Consider the following 16,278-nt stretch of genomic DNA (forward strand, 5'->3'; position numbering starts at 1 on the left):
TGTGCTGCACTTTCATCGACAAGGGGCTCGCTGGTCACCCACGCATGCTTGCTTCGCTTGATGCTCCACTTTGGGACTGAAAAGCAGCTTCAAACAGGCAGCTAATCAACTCAGGCAGCTCCAGTGAATATAGCAGGGTGGCACAGAACTCACCTGGGCAGCCTAGGTAGGGGAAAGTTAGTTATTTAGGAAAAGCATAGAACAAGGGTGGGTGGGCAGTCGGAGATCATAGCTAGGGGCTTGCCCATACCTCGCTGACCATCCAGCAGCCCACCACTGGTGAGTTACCACAATAGTTCAATCCACTGCAGCTTCATTTTGTGTTTTTTTTTTAAAAATATTTATTTATTTTATTTTGTCAAGCAATTATAAGATAACAGGTATAAGAATAAATATAGTTATGAATCCATGAAATGGATACATATAAGAAAAATAAAAAGAAACAATAGGATAGGGATGGTAGGCACGTTGGTGCACTTCTGCACACCCCCTACAGACTTCTTAGGAAAGAGGTGAGGTCTATGGGAGACACCGTTTTCAGAAGGAAGTCAAGCCAATATCTTTAACAGACCCTTGTTTCACCTGCTTGAAAATGTTTCTGTTTTGCCATCCATTTGCCAAACGTAACCATTTCTGTCTCCATCATGTTTCTCATTCTTTTTAGCATGTTTAAAACTAACACCTAGTCTAGATTGGCCCCAATATTGTCTACATTAGCACTCACCAGTGGCGGTGCTATCTGGGCATCCTCAACTGAGGATTTGTAGAAATAGAGATATTATGTCAATATTTTGAGTCAAACCATAATTTCACTGTTTAAGGACTAACCCATTTCCAAGCCATTCACGTGATTCCATGGTGCATTGGAAATATATGGTGCATTTCAATGGGAATCACAGACTGGGTATTAACCCAAATATAGTATCTTAGAAAATGAACAAATATGAAAACCCAATTTAGCAAAGTTTTAACATCATGGCTTGAATTAAAAATGTGGAACAAATGAGAAAATTAAATGTAGATATCTTAAGATGAAGAGAAGAAAAAAAAACACACAAAAGCCTATCAGCATGGCATATAATTATAGTAATTATAGTAGTATATATATACTATTTGTACCCATTTTGTCTTGTCCACAGATTGAGATCTGGCTATAGTACCAAGGATTACTCCCTCACAGGTTATGTCTGGAGCACTGTCAATCTCGGCCCTGAACATCTTGGCCATGGGGTTAGCCTGAAGGTGACCGTAGTTTATGATAGCCTACAAGAACCTCTCACATTCACTTGTGACTGTAAGTTTTTGGCTTGTACTAGGGATTTTCTTTGTTCTTTTTTTGGTGATCTATATATTTGTCTAGGGCAATAATTTTCATCTTTTTAAGACAAGAATATGAATTGAACTCAACTAATGAAATGGATCCATTTCCATTTCATAATGTAAATGTGTTTTATTTTCTTTTTGAATTTCTCAGGATATTTTTATCCTGCAGACATGTTAGTTTATGATTCGTGCCTTATCTTCTGGGAACACTTTTTTTCCCAGAGGGAAAGTGATGTTAAGACCCATGTCAAACTAACATTTCCAGCTTTCAGATAAGAAGTTTCAAACTTAAACTGACATAGAATACTTATAAATGCTTATAAATTGGACAGATTTGACTATTCAGTATTTCTTGCCTCATCAACTACCTCTTCCACTTTTCTTTTATTGCTTTTAGGAAAAATAATGTCATCTAACTGCTGAAATTTGTTGTTGTTTTTTTAAGTCCGGGACCTTTTGTAGATCCCAATTTATATTTTGAAGATTTATGCCAGGCTTTTCCAAGCTGCTGCTATTTTGATGAAATGAATTATAACCATTCATCACTTATCCTGTTGCCTACACCATAATCTATGATTATAAGTTCTGTAAATACCATACAGCCACAAATAATGGGAACTAAAGTCCGAAATATCTGAAACATTCTAGAATAACCATCTCTACAGAAAATTATATGCAAATTATTTTTTTATTATTCTACTTTTTAGAATTTATGATTTTTTTTATTGTCACTTGGATACTGTGGTCTTTTGACTGCATTCATGGCTCCACTAAAAAGAATATAAAATAAATGTAGGTAGTATCTTTAGTGGGATACTACATCAGTTGGAAGGAATAGATGCTTTCTTGCCTTGGTAAATTGTAGCATCTAGCTCAGGGGTGTCAATGGTGGTGTCACGTGACATATTGGGACTTTTTTCCCTTTCACTAAACTGGGCATGGTGATGCATCTGGCCTGTGGGCTGGGAGTTTGACAGCCCTGGTCTACCTGATCTTGGCTGATCTAAACAATAAAATCGGGTTAGTCCTGGTTAGCATTTGGATTGAGAGCCACCTGGAAATTCCAGGCTGTTGATTAAAAGAACAGAAAGAAATTATTTCCATAAGATTGTCAAGAATCATGGATAACTAACCACGGCTGAATCAAGGACAAGTTACTTTATCTTTTTTATATGTTTTATTGGTATCAGCTTGCACTCCCATGTTGAAAATAGCATGAACCCTTCATTGATGTCCAAAGAAATGAATCTACTGGAATAATTATGTCTGATAAGTATGAGGAATTCCATGGAATTTTTGTCTTGGAAATCATAATGCTGACTATTTTTTTCCTTTCCTCCCTCTTGCCCATGCTTGCAGGTTCCTCCACAGTGGATTTACTCATTTACCAGACCTTGTGTTACACTCACGATGAATTGTGCGACATTGATGTGGATGATTTTGTTCTCAAAATATGTGGTGTAGAGGAATTCCTCCTAAAGTGAGTGGGTAATATAAAAACGTAGGCTGTAATGTGGAATCTGGTTTTGAATAGATATATATATATATAATATTCTCATCTGCCTTATTGTATTTATGTCTGTTTTGCCTTCATTGTTATTTTTATCCTTTATCCTTGTGAGTAGTAAAGAATTATATGACTAGGATTGCTACTTTAACTGTCTTAGTAATTCTCATTTCCATACTAATTGCTTGTAGTGTCTTTTAAAATCATCTGATTATAACTATGCCAAAGTAATAGTAATGAGGACAGGTTTTATATCACTATGCAAGTGGTCCTTGACATACAATCACAAATGGGACTAGAATCTTGCTCATTGAACAAAGCAATCATTAATCAAGATATCATATGACTGCTTCACTTGAGATTGCAATCCTGACACTCCCTATTTCAGTTGTTAAGCAATCTTGTGGGTCATTAAATGGACAAGTGTCCTGGATGAGGAATACAGGGTGTTTCAGGAGTGGGGAGACTCTAGGAGGCCCAGTGCAGGCCATGTGGCAATATCTCTCCTCTCAAAAGCTGAAAATCTTCCCTGCCAAAATCCAAGGAGGATTTTCTGCTCCTGGATAGAGAGATACTTGCATGAGCTATGCCAGGCTTCCAGGGTCTCTTCTACCCACCCACCTTGAGGCATGCCTTACCTTAGCCACTCTACCTGTCTTCCCTGGAAGCTGAAAATTCTGCTTGGATTTTGGCTCCCCATCACCTCTGGCAGCTGCCTTAAAGAACTGCCTGCTGGAAGATTTCAGCTCTGTGCCTTTTTGGATTACTGAAATCCAAGCAGGCAAAGAGGTGAAATCCTTTGGCAGGCAGTTTATTTAGCCAGCACCCAAAAGTGAGAAGGAGTCCTCTTAGAAGGTGGTGCCAACTTGCAAGCTTCCCTGCCAGCTTTCCCATTCATCTTCTGTAGAAGCCAACAGAGAAGAATGTAAATTGCAATCACAAGGTTGCAGGATGCTTGGCTGCTGGTTGTAAATGTGAACAGGTTCCCAGATGACAATCACATGGCTGTAGCGGGTGGGGATGCGACATTTTGTGACAGTGGAGAAGGACTTTACAGGTCATAAAGCACCATTTCCTACGGCCTAGGCCGTCTTTAATTCAAACTGTTGTTAAGTGCACGGTCATAAATTGAGGACTGTCTAGTCTGTGTGTGCTTACGTATTTCTTAAGTTACTTAGCATAAGCTCACAAAATCATGTGTTAGGCTTCTGAAGATTGAAAGTTCTCCACATATTATAGAAAAGCCAGAATTTGAATTTGTTAAAAAAATAAATCAGTTTTTTTCCATGCTATTAATCCAATTTACACAGCTTCCATGTTAAATACTCCTGGAATATTCTGCAATTATTTTAGCATCTGTAGAATTGTATTGAAGATGTTTAAGTCTGCATTTTCTAAAATGATTTGGTCTACAAGATATAATGGTTGGTTTTGCAAAATACAATTAATGCTCTGTTTATGAAATGCAGGCCTAGTAGAGAGCTATTTCAAGAGATACTGTGGAAGCACTGATGCTTAAACACATTAATGTATGAGTCAAACAAATTGCTTGGAAAAAAAATCACCTTCAGTTTATACTTGACCAACTATAATATGTGGGATGTCTATGGAGATTCTTATCCAGGTCATGGTTGATCCAATCCTGTTTTTCTTTTTGTACATGTCCATTGACAAGGATAGTCAAGGGATCGTTAATGATGCTGATGGTGTATAAGTTGAGAACTACTCAAATCTTTTTGTTGTTGTTTCTTGGTTTTCTTTCTAGCACATTTTAATTGATAAATTGGATCAATCAAAAGGAGGCATGAATATCTCCTTTTACATTTTGTTTTTAAACAACAAAAATCACTTTTTTCATTTCATTGGAATTATGTCATTTTTAAAGTAGATGGAATAAAGGAAATGCAATATGTTTTCAAGGGAAAATCAATAAAGATCCTGATTGGTGAACTGTCAGTCAACTAATTAGGAGCTAATATTCCAAATGTTCAATAGACCATTTAGAGAGATCTTCAGTCCTTCTTAACCATGGTGTGCTGTATTTTCAACCAGACAAATTACTCATTTACACACTGAGACATTTAGAGTAACCTTGTAGTTTTAAACTTAAGAGCTTGTGGTCCAGTTACAGCGGCTGAGTATGCAGCCTGGCAAGAGCAAACCGATTATTACTGAGACCAGCTTATTAAGGAATGGTCTTTAAAACCACTGAGATCTTAGCAGACAACCATTCAATACGTCAGAGAGATGGAGAGCATATGCACTGAAAAGAAACAAACCTCCTGAATTCTGCAATTATGGTAACTGTGACAATTTTTTAAATGCATTCTTGTGGAAGTCTGCAACCATCAGCATGACTCAAACTACGGCCTGGTTTTCTCTTCATCAGTGAAGTTAGTGGACGCATGCACATATGTGTGCCTAAATGGCATAGAGATCTCAGCCTATCACTTTGGGAATCACTTAGTACATTAACAACTTTCAATATGCATTTTGAGTGTTGGAAATACCTCCGGGCTGCTATCAATACTAAAGCTTCTTGTGGAATGAATTGAGTGAGCCACTGTAGAGGAATGGAAGAGTGTCCTGGACTGTAAGCCAAAGAAATAATAACCATAACTCCCAAAGTTTTCTTACTGAGATTTTAAAATATTATTTTTACATGGTAGAGATTTAATAAGCTATAAGCAAAAAGAAAAATCTTCTGTTTATGTAACATCACTTAATTAAAAACAGAAGTAAGAGATTTGCATCAGAAAAAAAATGACACTGCCAACCTAGAACCCACAGGCGCCTCTTGTTTTTTTTGATTATCCTTCCAGCAAAATCTGGCAATGTATTTATGGAAAGGAAAAGCCCTTTTTTATTATTGGAATCCATATCATAAAAGGAGGGGAAGAAGCAAAGCTGCTTTCACCAACATGTGCCTTCCAGCTGTGTTGAAACTACGCTTCCCAGAATTCCCAGTCAGCATCTGCTTTATTGGCTGAGAATGGTAGAATTTGTGTTCCCATCATTTTAGGAGGGCAGTAGTTCGGGAAAACTGCTATAAAATATACTGATGTGTGCCCATTTTCTTGCTGTTGCAAAAGCCATTAGTTGACAATGAATTAGGCTGGGACTAAAGAGATCAGCTTAAGTCCAAATCTCTGCTTATAATAGTTCTTGGATCCCACGTATAATGCCTGCTTGATCATAACATTGCACTCTTACTATTCTTATTCATTTATTCTTTCCTTTCTTGCAAATTTGGAGCTCTAATTCATTCTTCCTAAACTAGATTTTTTTTCAGTTTGATGTTTTGTGCTATCTGGACTACAAACCCCACCTCCCAGTCAGCCTGGCCAAGAATAATGCCGCTTAGAATAATGGAAAATGCACTTCAATGAAGCATAGTACCAGATTAAGGAGAAGTGGCTTAAATGACCTTTTTTAGTCCTATTTAGTTGAAACTGTTTTACTTGGATATATAAGTAACTTTGAGATGTATCCATTACCAATGGCAAGTTGAACAGTGAATTTTGCTTTCTATTTTACAAATTGCAACGTACAACCCGTTACTTGCTACGGTTGATATTTTCTCCCCTGCTTAATGCAAGGGAAACTGCTGCCTATCTTGCTTGTGTACAAGGACAGCTTTGTTAGCCTGCAGGGAAGGTATCCTTCCATCTTTCTTTTCTGCCTAAATACCACCCCACAGAATCCTTCCCATGCATGTTGCCTTATGCCTCTGTCAAAAGAGAAAAAAAGCTGCAGCTTTTGCATTTGAAGATTAAATCATGTCAGCTATAGACTGCTATTTATTGTCCCTATTTTGAAGGTGAAGCACATTAATCTGTGCTTTGTGGGGGTTCCTTGAATACTAATAAATGTACAAATGCTCAGTGGGTTTTTTTTTAGGGAGACTAAACAATCAATCAAAGCTCAAATGTGTGTATAGCCTATAAAAAGCTGTTCCTATACTGCTCTGTGTGCTTGTGTGCTCATGCACATTGAAATGAGCTGTCTTGCCCCTTCTCTGCTCTGCCCCACATCCGCCTCCTTGGCAGGACACTGAGTGCCGGATGAAGAGAGTAGGAGTTCCTTGTTGCCTCTCCATCCACATGGAAATATCTTCGATGAGCTGGTGTGCAAATGCCCTGGTCTATTAACCATGCCCCAAATGTTCCTTAGAAAACCTGGCTTTTTTTTCCTAAGCTGTTCCACTAGAATGTTTTGCTTAGCTTTAAATTTGTTCTCACTGCCTAAGAGAAGGGTTAGCAAAGCTGACAGTAGATAACAGCAATGGTTCACATGCCTTTCACCCTAATGCTGTTTTGACCTGCTTAGATGAGAGTGATGCAACTGTAGTGATTATCAGCCCTATGATGTGGGTCAACCCATTATTTATTTATGTATTACAGCATTTCTATCTTGCCACAGTCAAATGGTTCTTAGGGATTAACATAGTATAGGAAAAAAAATGCTTAAAGAACCCACAGTAGAAATAAGATCAGCATGAAATGAAAAGAACATAATAATAAATTTGCAGCTTAGTAATAAAAGAGGTCAAAAATGCCACTGAAATGGTTCAGTGTACTTAAAATGCTCTCCAGAACAGTTTTGTTTTCAGCATCTTTCTCAATGCAAGCGGGAGGGACACATCTCAATCTCCTTGGGGAGCTGTTCCATAGATCCACTTACTAGTACTACAAAGCTGAAACTCCTGGCCCAACTCCCTTTCCCTCCTAAAAGTAAGACATAAGAGCAGTTTCTCCCTAAAGGACCTGATAGGCTGGACTGACTCTCCTTGGTCCAGGGGTCATATGGATATCTAGGGCCCAAGCCATAAAGATTTTTATATGGCACATTAAATTAAGCCTAGAAACTAATTGGTTGCCAGTTCAGAGCCTGTAGCAAAGGGACTTCCACAGTCTGGTTCCAGTTAGCACAAGGGCAGTCATACTGTATGGTAATAAAGGCATGAGTTTTTATTAGATGTTCTTGTGCCTTGCAAGGCTGCAGCTAACACACCAATTGAAAGTTGCAGTTCCTACTGGTTGCACTAAAGCCATGAATCCAGAAAGATCCTGGATCTTTCATGAATTAATGAAAGTCATGAATTTGCTGTATCAAGAGTAATTTCTGCTTGTCCGAGTTAACACTTACGTTGATGAAAGACCTTAGTAGACAAATAGTGCCTCTTGTGTGGGAACTCAGCTTCAGTCAGGTCTGTCCCATCCAGATCCTGAGAGACTCGAGCATCCAACAATCTTCCCCATAACCCAAGGGCAATATAAAGTTATTTATCATTAGCATACTGATGATAATACATCCCAAATTGCTGGATAATTTCACCATTCCTATAGAAGTTTAGTAGTGGTTTAGAAAAAAATTATGGTTGATTGTATCAAAAAATTCTTGAGATATCAAAAGAAAGGAAGCACCAACAATAAGATACAAATAAATATTTCCCTTCTTGCTGCAGAGCAGGGTGAGCAAGCATTCTGGTGACAAAATACTTGCTCACTGAATGGAGAAGTGCATATTAAACATTTTCTTTAACCAGAGCAATGCCATGTAGACTTTCTGTCATTGGCACAGAAATGTATAGGAAAGAGGGAACGAAGGGAAATCTTCACTGTCATGTGACCCCTGAACTATAGTTTCCACATCCTGGTAGATCCTGCTGCTGCAAATGCATTAGAAATTATCAGAGGCAGAATTTCCTGCTGATTTTCGGCAGGAAACAATATAAAACAGTGGAAAAAAGTTAAATGACAAGTAAATTTAATATGACAAGAAAGGGAGGTGGTTTGGAATGTACAAATTCTCTACAATAATGGGAGGGAAAGAAGGCTTCCTAAATTATCAAATACTGATAATAAAATAATGGTTTTAAAAGACTGGCACCTGGCTGGTAAAAAGCAGTCCATCTCTGCTCTAAATGATCCTTCTTGTTCTTGTATGTTAGCCAGTATAATTTTTTTTGTTACAGTAATGTATAGTGTTGATGGCAACACTGAAACCAAAGGCAAATTATAGCACAAAGAACAACATAGGCTTTCTACATGCTATCAAGTCTCAGTGCAAATAGATGAGAAGATTATTTTATTGTTCTGGCAAATGATAATCTATTCTAGACATTGGGGCATTTGATTCAGAGAAGCTCTGCTGGAGGTGACATATATTCATTCATTATATATTCAAAATTTACGTGGCCACTAACTCAAAGTGACTGCACAGCTGAGAAAAAGTCATCAACAAAATGGAGTTCATTTAAAACAAACTAAAACAATGAAATGGCAGCAGACTAAAATATACTACAACCCAACCTATTGGGACTTGGCTTATCCAGACCCCAAAATATGGAGAAAGATGTCTTAATTTCCTTTTTTAAAGACCTGCAGGTTTGGGATCAGCTATATCTCAGGGAGCAGATAGTTCCAAAAGTGAAGGGCCCCACCCAGAAGGCATACCTCCAAGGTCTCCTAAGATGGTATTGTCACATTGAAGAGGTCTGGAGTACGCCATCTTATATTCTTGTATTCCTTATTGGTGATGACTAGCACCTTGAATTGTCTACTGCTACTAGAGGTCTACTGCAAACCACTTGAATTTGTGAAGAAGGACCCAAGCACCCAGGCTGAGCTGTAGCTGTCCCTCTCTCACCAGTGCCATCTCCAACAACAGCGGCGGCAGCAGCGGGAACTGTGGAAGTGTTTCAGCCACTTCTCAGGTGGGGGAGCCGCCTCCGTAACTTCCACGGTTCCTGCCGCTGCTGCCGCTGTTATTGGAGATGGCGCTGGTGAGAGAGGGACAGCTGCAGCTTGGCCTGGGCTCTTGGAATGCAGGAACGGGCTGCACACTGGGGCTTTCGCAAACTTGCAGAGGCTGGAGCATCAAGGGTAGCAGCAGCAGAGACGCTCGCTCAGCTGTTTTCACGCACACCCAGATGCTCAGGATTAAACCAAAACGCAGCGTGCGGTGCTCCCAGGTACCTCAAAATGTGTTCTTTTTTCCTGTTGTTATGGGGATGGGGGAAAAGCGGGAATGACTCAGACGCTCTTGTTGGAGAGAGAGGCGCCAGCACTGGTGGGAACCATGGAAGCTACGGAGGCCTGAGAAGCAGCTGAAATGCTGCCGGACATCCACGCCAACACCGCCCGCCTGCTGACCCGGGTCTGCAGCAAAGGTGCTTGGTGGGGGTAAGGGAGCCCTCCATGCTCTACCATGATTGGCTGTTAGGAGTGGCTGATGGTGAGGCGTAGCTGCCTGCGGGGCACTCCTAATGGCAAGTTCCCCCTGCTTTCCCCCCCAATTTCAAACTTTTAAACTAGGCCTAAATGGGGGGAGGGGCTTAATTTCATTTTATGCCTAGAAAACATGCTGGGTCTTCCTATTGGCGGGGCGTATTGTTGGAGAAACATGGTAGTACTGCAGACTTTGTAAATAGTTGGACAGTGCTGTGGGAATTATTTGTTTAGCAGAGTGATGGCTTTCGGGAAAAAACTGTTTTTGTGTCTAGTTGTTCTGGTGTACAGTGCTCTATAACATCGATTTGAGGGAAGGAGTTGAAACAGTTTATGTCAGGATGTGAGGGGTCTGTAAATATTTTCACAGCCCTCTTTGACTCGTGCAGTATACAGGTCCTTGATTTTCATCATCTTCATGAAAAGCATATGCTGAAACTATTGTCATTAATGGGTTGTAGCAGTTCTTTATTGCTTCCCCAAATGATCAAAAAACATCTGAACATGTTTGGATGCTCACTTCTTACAATAGATCAGGGGTCCCCAAACTTGGCAACTTGAGGACTTGTGGACTTCACCTCCCAGAATTCTCCAGCCAGCATAGCTGAGTTCACAAGTCTTAAAGTTGCCAAGTTTGGAGACCTCTGCAATAGATCACCTTCTTGCTTCTGTGGGATGCAGAATGATTGTGGGGCAAAGCAGCAATGGAACAAGGCAAGAAGAAAAGACCAAAAGCCCCTGACGCTTCACTTCCAGCCTTTGGCTGATAGATGGCCAGTCCAGAATTATATACTTAATAATTAGTTGAGTCCTAATTCACTATATCTAAGAACATAGGAACATATGATGCAATTAAAATTTTAAAAAATTACCTTTTTAAAAAAATAACATTTTATTTGGGTTTTCACACATACAAAATACAAGTAAAATATCTTTTTTGAAAATAGCATGGTCCTGGGTTGAACTACTTTATACAGACAAAATTCAATTTCATGCTCCTTTTTGTATTCTATTCCATATCTTATACTATTTTACATTTTCTATATAGTTTTTCCCCTCTTTTGATTTTCTCGATTTTAATTTAATTATCTCATCTCAATTCAAATCATTATATTTATACTTTTGTCTGTTCTGTTTCAATTTCATATTATCTTTTCTCATTAAACAAGTTTTCTCCTGTAGTTACTAATTGGAGTATGACACCTTTATATCATTTAATTACTTCCATTCAACTCTTATTTAAACTTCAATATATACCTTAAGATTATGACCTTCAATACAATGCATAATACATAACTTCCAATCGAATTCTGCTTGGTACATTCTTATAATACACACCATATTCTTAAAAAAAGAAAAAGATTGTAAATATATGTAATTATAAACCCTCATTCCGTTCCAGTTCAGTTCTATCATTAATAATCATTAAAATCTTAACATCTTTAACACTTCTTTTCAATTAAATATCATACTTTCTTAAAAACACATATAATCTCCGTAATTAATTTTTCCCTTATTTCTCTTCACATATGTTTTATAAATCATTAAATATACCTTTTATTACATTTATTTATTGACAAGCATTCCACTGAATTACGATAGCTATTTTATCAGACATTTTAATCATACGTTGTTTCATATTTTCAAAAATTATTTCTGTTTCTAATATAACCATACTATCTTATGCACCTTTGCAGAATCCCTTTTTCCATTAAATTTTCACCCATTATCTCTAAATAGTCCCTGTTCTCTGTATTTGTTTCTGTCCGTTATGACTTCTTTTCCTTTCTTTCTTCCCTCTCATCTTCTCCCTCCCCTTTTTACCCCCTTGTCTCTCTATTTCTAATTCTCTCTTCTGAATTTCCCTCTTCTGTTGCTTTCTGATTTTATACTTATTTTTCACTCTATTTTGGGGTGGGGGGAGTTGTTTTTCCTACTCTTAAACTTTCCATTCTCTTTCCCCCCTTTCCTTTTTCCCCCCATCTAAGATTACTTGTTCATTAAAGATGGCTTCTTCTTTGTCATAATCTTCTTGTTCTGCAGGCATTTCTTGTTGTTTCTCATAATTCCAAATCTCCATTTCTAAAAATTGAAATACGAAGCCAAAAGAACCTCTCCCTTCTTGTGCATCTTCTTTGTACTTTTTAAGTTCCATTTTCAGTTCTTCTAAAAGTGGAGCCATTTTAAACAGTTTTAAACAATCACCTGATTGAAATCCAGAAACCATCAAGTAATCCAAATAGTCCCGAGTTAAATCTTCTTATTTCTTTTTCGACTTTCTCTTCCTGGGGTTTTTGTTGCGAAAAACTGGTTTGAGCTTCTTCAGCAACAGACCGAAACCTCATTTCTGCGAGGCTTTGATCCGTGCTCGCCGCTGGAGCACCCCGAGCTGGCTGGCTTCGGGGCTAAGCCACCCAGTAGAGGTGGTGAAGAGGGAGGAGACTGCCTGCAGGGTTGAGGAGAGCCACATCTCTCCTCCCCAGCTGGCCATTACTCCCTTTCCCGAAAGTGGTTGTAGCGGTGGTCAGAAATGGCCACCACAAAGAAGAACTTGACCAGAAAAGAATGTGCAGGAGGAAGATAAGAAGAGAAAGTTTTGGTTTCAAATAGCAAAAGCAACAAATAAGGTACCCTGGAATTGAAACTATTAAAAAACAATAGCATTGTTCCCTAAGAAGATTTTTAAGCTGCGAAGGAGAGAGAAAAGGGAAAAGATTTGGGTTTTTTTTCTCCTTTTCCTATACTGACAGCTAAGAGACTTAAGCAAGAAATTTGAAAAAAAGCCACTTTGACATCAATAGGCATTTAATGCTGAAAATAAAAAGTCAAAGGGATAATAAAGATTTCTGGATAATTAAAAGCTTTTGAAAATAGGAAAGGAGAGAGGAAGAGTAAAAGGGCAGGATCTGGAAGGGAGGAGACTGCCTGGAATTAAAAAAGAATTTATAGCAAAATCCCAACAAGACTTCCAAAAGATACATTCTAACTAAAAAATTACCTTTTAAAGCAATCAATATATGTGAATTAAGTGTTGCACATTGCCAGTGTATCAAATGAATGTTTCTTACAAGTCTGTTATAGCACTTCCTTAAAAGGAAATACTATTCTGGTAGCACATCTGACTTTTTACAAAGTTTCTTTTCCCAGACTTTGAAGTTTTGTTTTACTCTGATTTTCTTTCTCCACTTTAAAAGTAACACACCCTCTCTCTCTCTCTCTGTCCCCTGGCAATCAACTTTTTGTAATGACAGCTGTGCTGGATGGGCAAGCCAGGATGTAGGGTGGAGAGAGATAAATACTAACTTTTCCTTTTAGACTTGCAGGTAAAAGGGCCAGACGTCCTGTTCCATCTACTGTGAGGTAACCTCCCCTTTCCTTCTGAGCCCTTCCAACCATTCATTTTTCTGCACGAGAAACTGTACAGGCCACATAGCCTGTCCCAGGCCTTCTAAATTAACCTGTTGTCTTTGATAACTCGAACAGAATGGCTTTATTGTTTGCATTGTTGTTTCCAAACAAAGAAGGTACTGTATGTTTTTGGAATACAAGACTCTGAAGTATAAGATGCACCTAGCTTTTGGGGAGGAAAACAAGAAAAAAAATCTGCCTCTGCCTCCCAGCAATTTGCCTCCTTGCAGAAAATGCACCTCGTTTTTAGCCTCCGTACACCCCATTTTTTGCCTCCACACGACTGATTTTTGGCCTGTTCCAGTCAGCGGGGATTGGAACAGGTGGAAAATGGGGCACATGGAGGCCAAAAATGGAATGCAGAGGCCAAAAATGGGGCATGCGGAGGCAGCAATAGGCTATGTCAATCCCTGCATCCTGAAACAGTTGATCATCGGGAGGCTGATCCAACCGACAAGTAGCTGCTTGTGCTAATCAGGCTGAAGCTGAAACAGGCTGTTTGCTACAAAGAGGCAAATTGCTGGGAGACAGAGGCCAAAGGGTGGGGGCTGGCGGGGCTTTGGCAACATTCACTGCATAAGACGCACAGACATTTCCACCCACTTTTCGGGGTGGAAAAAGTGTGTCTTATACTCAGAAAAATATGGTAGATCTCCAGTGGCACAGTGATTAAAGTGCTGTACTACAGGCTACTTCTGCTGACTATCGGCTGCCTGCAATTTTGCAGTTCAAGTCCCACTAGGCTCAAGGTTGACTCAGACTTCCATCCTTCTGACGTGGGCAAATTGAGGACCCAGATTGTTGGGGGCAATAGGCTGAGTCTGTAAAACTGCTTAGAGAGGGCTGTAAAGCACTAGGGATAAGTCTAAGTACTATTGCTATTTCATTCCTGTTCTTGTCCTTTCTCTCAGACAGCAAAATGACTTGGTCCAATCTTGAATATAGGTCAATAGAACAACAGGGAGTTGCATTTGGTAATCTTCATTCTGATGCAAGCAGAAACCCAACATCTTTCCCCCAGACTTTATAACATCTGGATTTAGCAGAAACATTTGCTTCTCAAATTATTTTAGTATATACAAGCTTCAGGGAAATTATGATATGGTTATCTTTGGTTTCATGTTCCTTTTTCTGTCAGATTATTTTTTTTCTTTATTTTAAATCATGTACTACAAAGATTAAATCAGTATATCCTTCCTTTTTAAGATCATAAGCTTTAACTGCTATGCTGCTATGTTTTCCACTAGACAATGAAAACCATAAAAGTGTGTGTGTGTGTGTACATACATAAAAATAATGATTGAATTTTCAAATAGTTTTCTTGGGGAAGAGAACTGAGGCATAAAAGTCCTGTATAACTAAGTGCATGACTTATTCATTGTTTCTAAGCTAAGCAGCAGCAAAGGTATTCTTGTTCTGCACTATACACAGAACCATGAGGGTCCAGGGGGTGTGGAAATGGGGTAAGAGGAAGCAAGCAAGATCAGTTGCATCATTACATCATTGGAGAAGCAACATGGATTATGTAATTTATGTCAGTTGTGTTCCATTGCAATCAGAAATTACTGTACATAACTCATGTCAAAATTTGCACAATGACATCATGACCTGTATCTGATATCTGTGTGTAGGCCACTGTATATCTGGTTAGAAGGAATTTTAGAAAACTTTGTTACTGGAATAATCTCAGAAATATACAGGGGGAAAAGTCCTTTACTTACATTTTCTGTACTTATTTGTATCATTCCAGCAAAGTTCCACTAGGAAGTCATGAATATATTCAACACTGCAGGAAGTTTGACATAGATATCCGGTTGCAGCTGATGAAGAGGAAGGCTGTTCGCAGTGACCTGGCTAGGACGGTAAATGTCTGGCTTGTAAACATGAAAATAGGCTCTGACAAAATTATTGCTTCTTAGCCGATTCTAATTCAGTATTTCCATTAACATCATGTAAGAGCAAGTTTGATATAACAATAGCTCTTATATGTTGAGGGCTAAGACAGGGTCTTGACTTAAACTTAACTCTTTATATCATTTTTAATATTGTTTGTTTTTAATCCATAATTATCAATTTGACATTGTTGCTTGCCTAGTTGCAAATCTTTAGTTGAAGACTCTAGTCTTATTTATTCTTAAAGAGGAATAATAAGATTCAGCATATGTCTAATTCTAGAGGATAACAACATGCTCTCTAGACTAGAGTTTTAGAACCTTATTTATGGTTAGAGGCATAATCTTAAAGGCATCTGAGATTAAACTGCTAATATTCAGTACCAAAAATATAATCCCTCCATTTTAATAAAATATATCCTATGTGTGCTAATTGTCTCAGAGTCTTCATATATATTTTAGCAAAGATATCCCACCCCCAGATCTGCCCCCCCAAACCCAAAGTTCAGCCCTGCATATCCTGCACAATATCTGATGATATTATTAACATGCCCACTGAAGTCCTAGGGGCAATTCAAAATCACTGTATTAATCATCATAGTAACTCTGGCATCTGGCATCTTGACTCCTGTTTAAATGTCCCCTGCAATGTAGAATACCTTTCTGGTACAAGTATGCTTTTGATCAGATATTCTGATACCTGGGAAATGAGAATAACGATCACACCTGGGTATCTGTTTATGCAGAATACTTCATAGAACTAATAGCTTCATTTTATACTTCTGCAATTAAAGTGTATCTTGCATTGCAACTACTACAGTGATATTTTGTGTTGGACAGTTTGCATCTCCTTAACATAAGAGAAGTTATCAGTGGTTTAATTTCAGGACAGTAGCTTTAATAAATAGAATGTTGA

General features: G+C 38.5%; 1 protein-coding gene across 4 annotated transcripts in view; it reads left to right on the forward strand.

Annotated features, from left to right (window-relative positions):
* Positions 1–16,278, forward strand: part of PIK3C2B (phosphatidylinositol-4-phosphate 3-kinase catalytic subunit type 2 beta) — a 94,377-nt gene that overhangs the window by 23,393 nt on the left and 54,706 nt on the right. For all 4 annotated transcript variants that reach the window (XM_087929446.1, XM_026715564.2, XM_087929447.1 and 1 more), the window contains 3 exons: positions 1,140–1,294; positions 2,683–2,803; positions 15,221–15,332. In XM_087929446.1, the coding sequence (XP_087785572.1) occupies positions 1,140–1,294; positions 2,683–2,803; positions 15,221–15,332 (388 nt within the window). The remainder of the gene's footprint in view (positions 1–1,139; positions 1,295–2,682; positions 2,804–15,220; positions 15,333–16,278) is intronic.

This window comes from Pseudonaja textilis, chromosome 3, assembly GCF_049901715.1.
Source record: "Pseudonaja textilis isolate UNSWEBS1 chromosome 3, rPseTex1.2, whole genome shotgun sequence".
In the NCBI taxonomy this organism is placed as follows: Eukaryota; Metazoa; Chordata; class Lepidosauria; order Squamata; family Elapidae; genus Pseudonaja; species Pseudonaja textilis.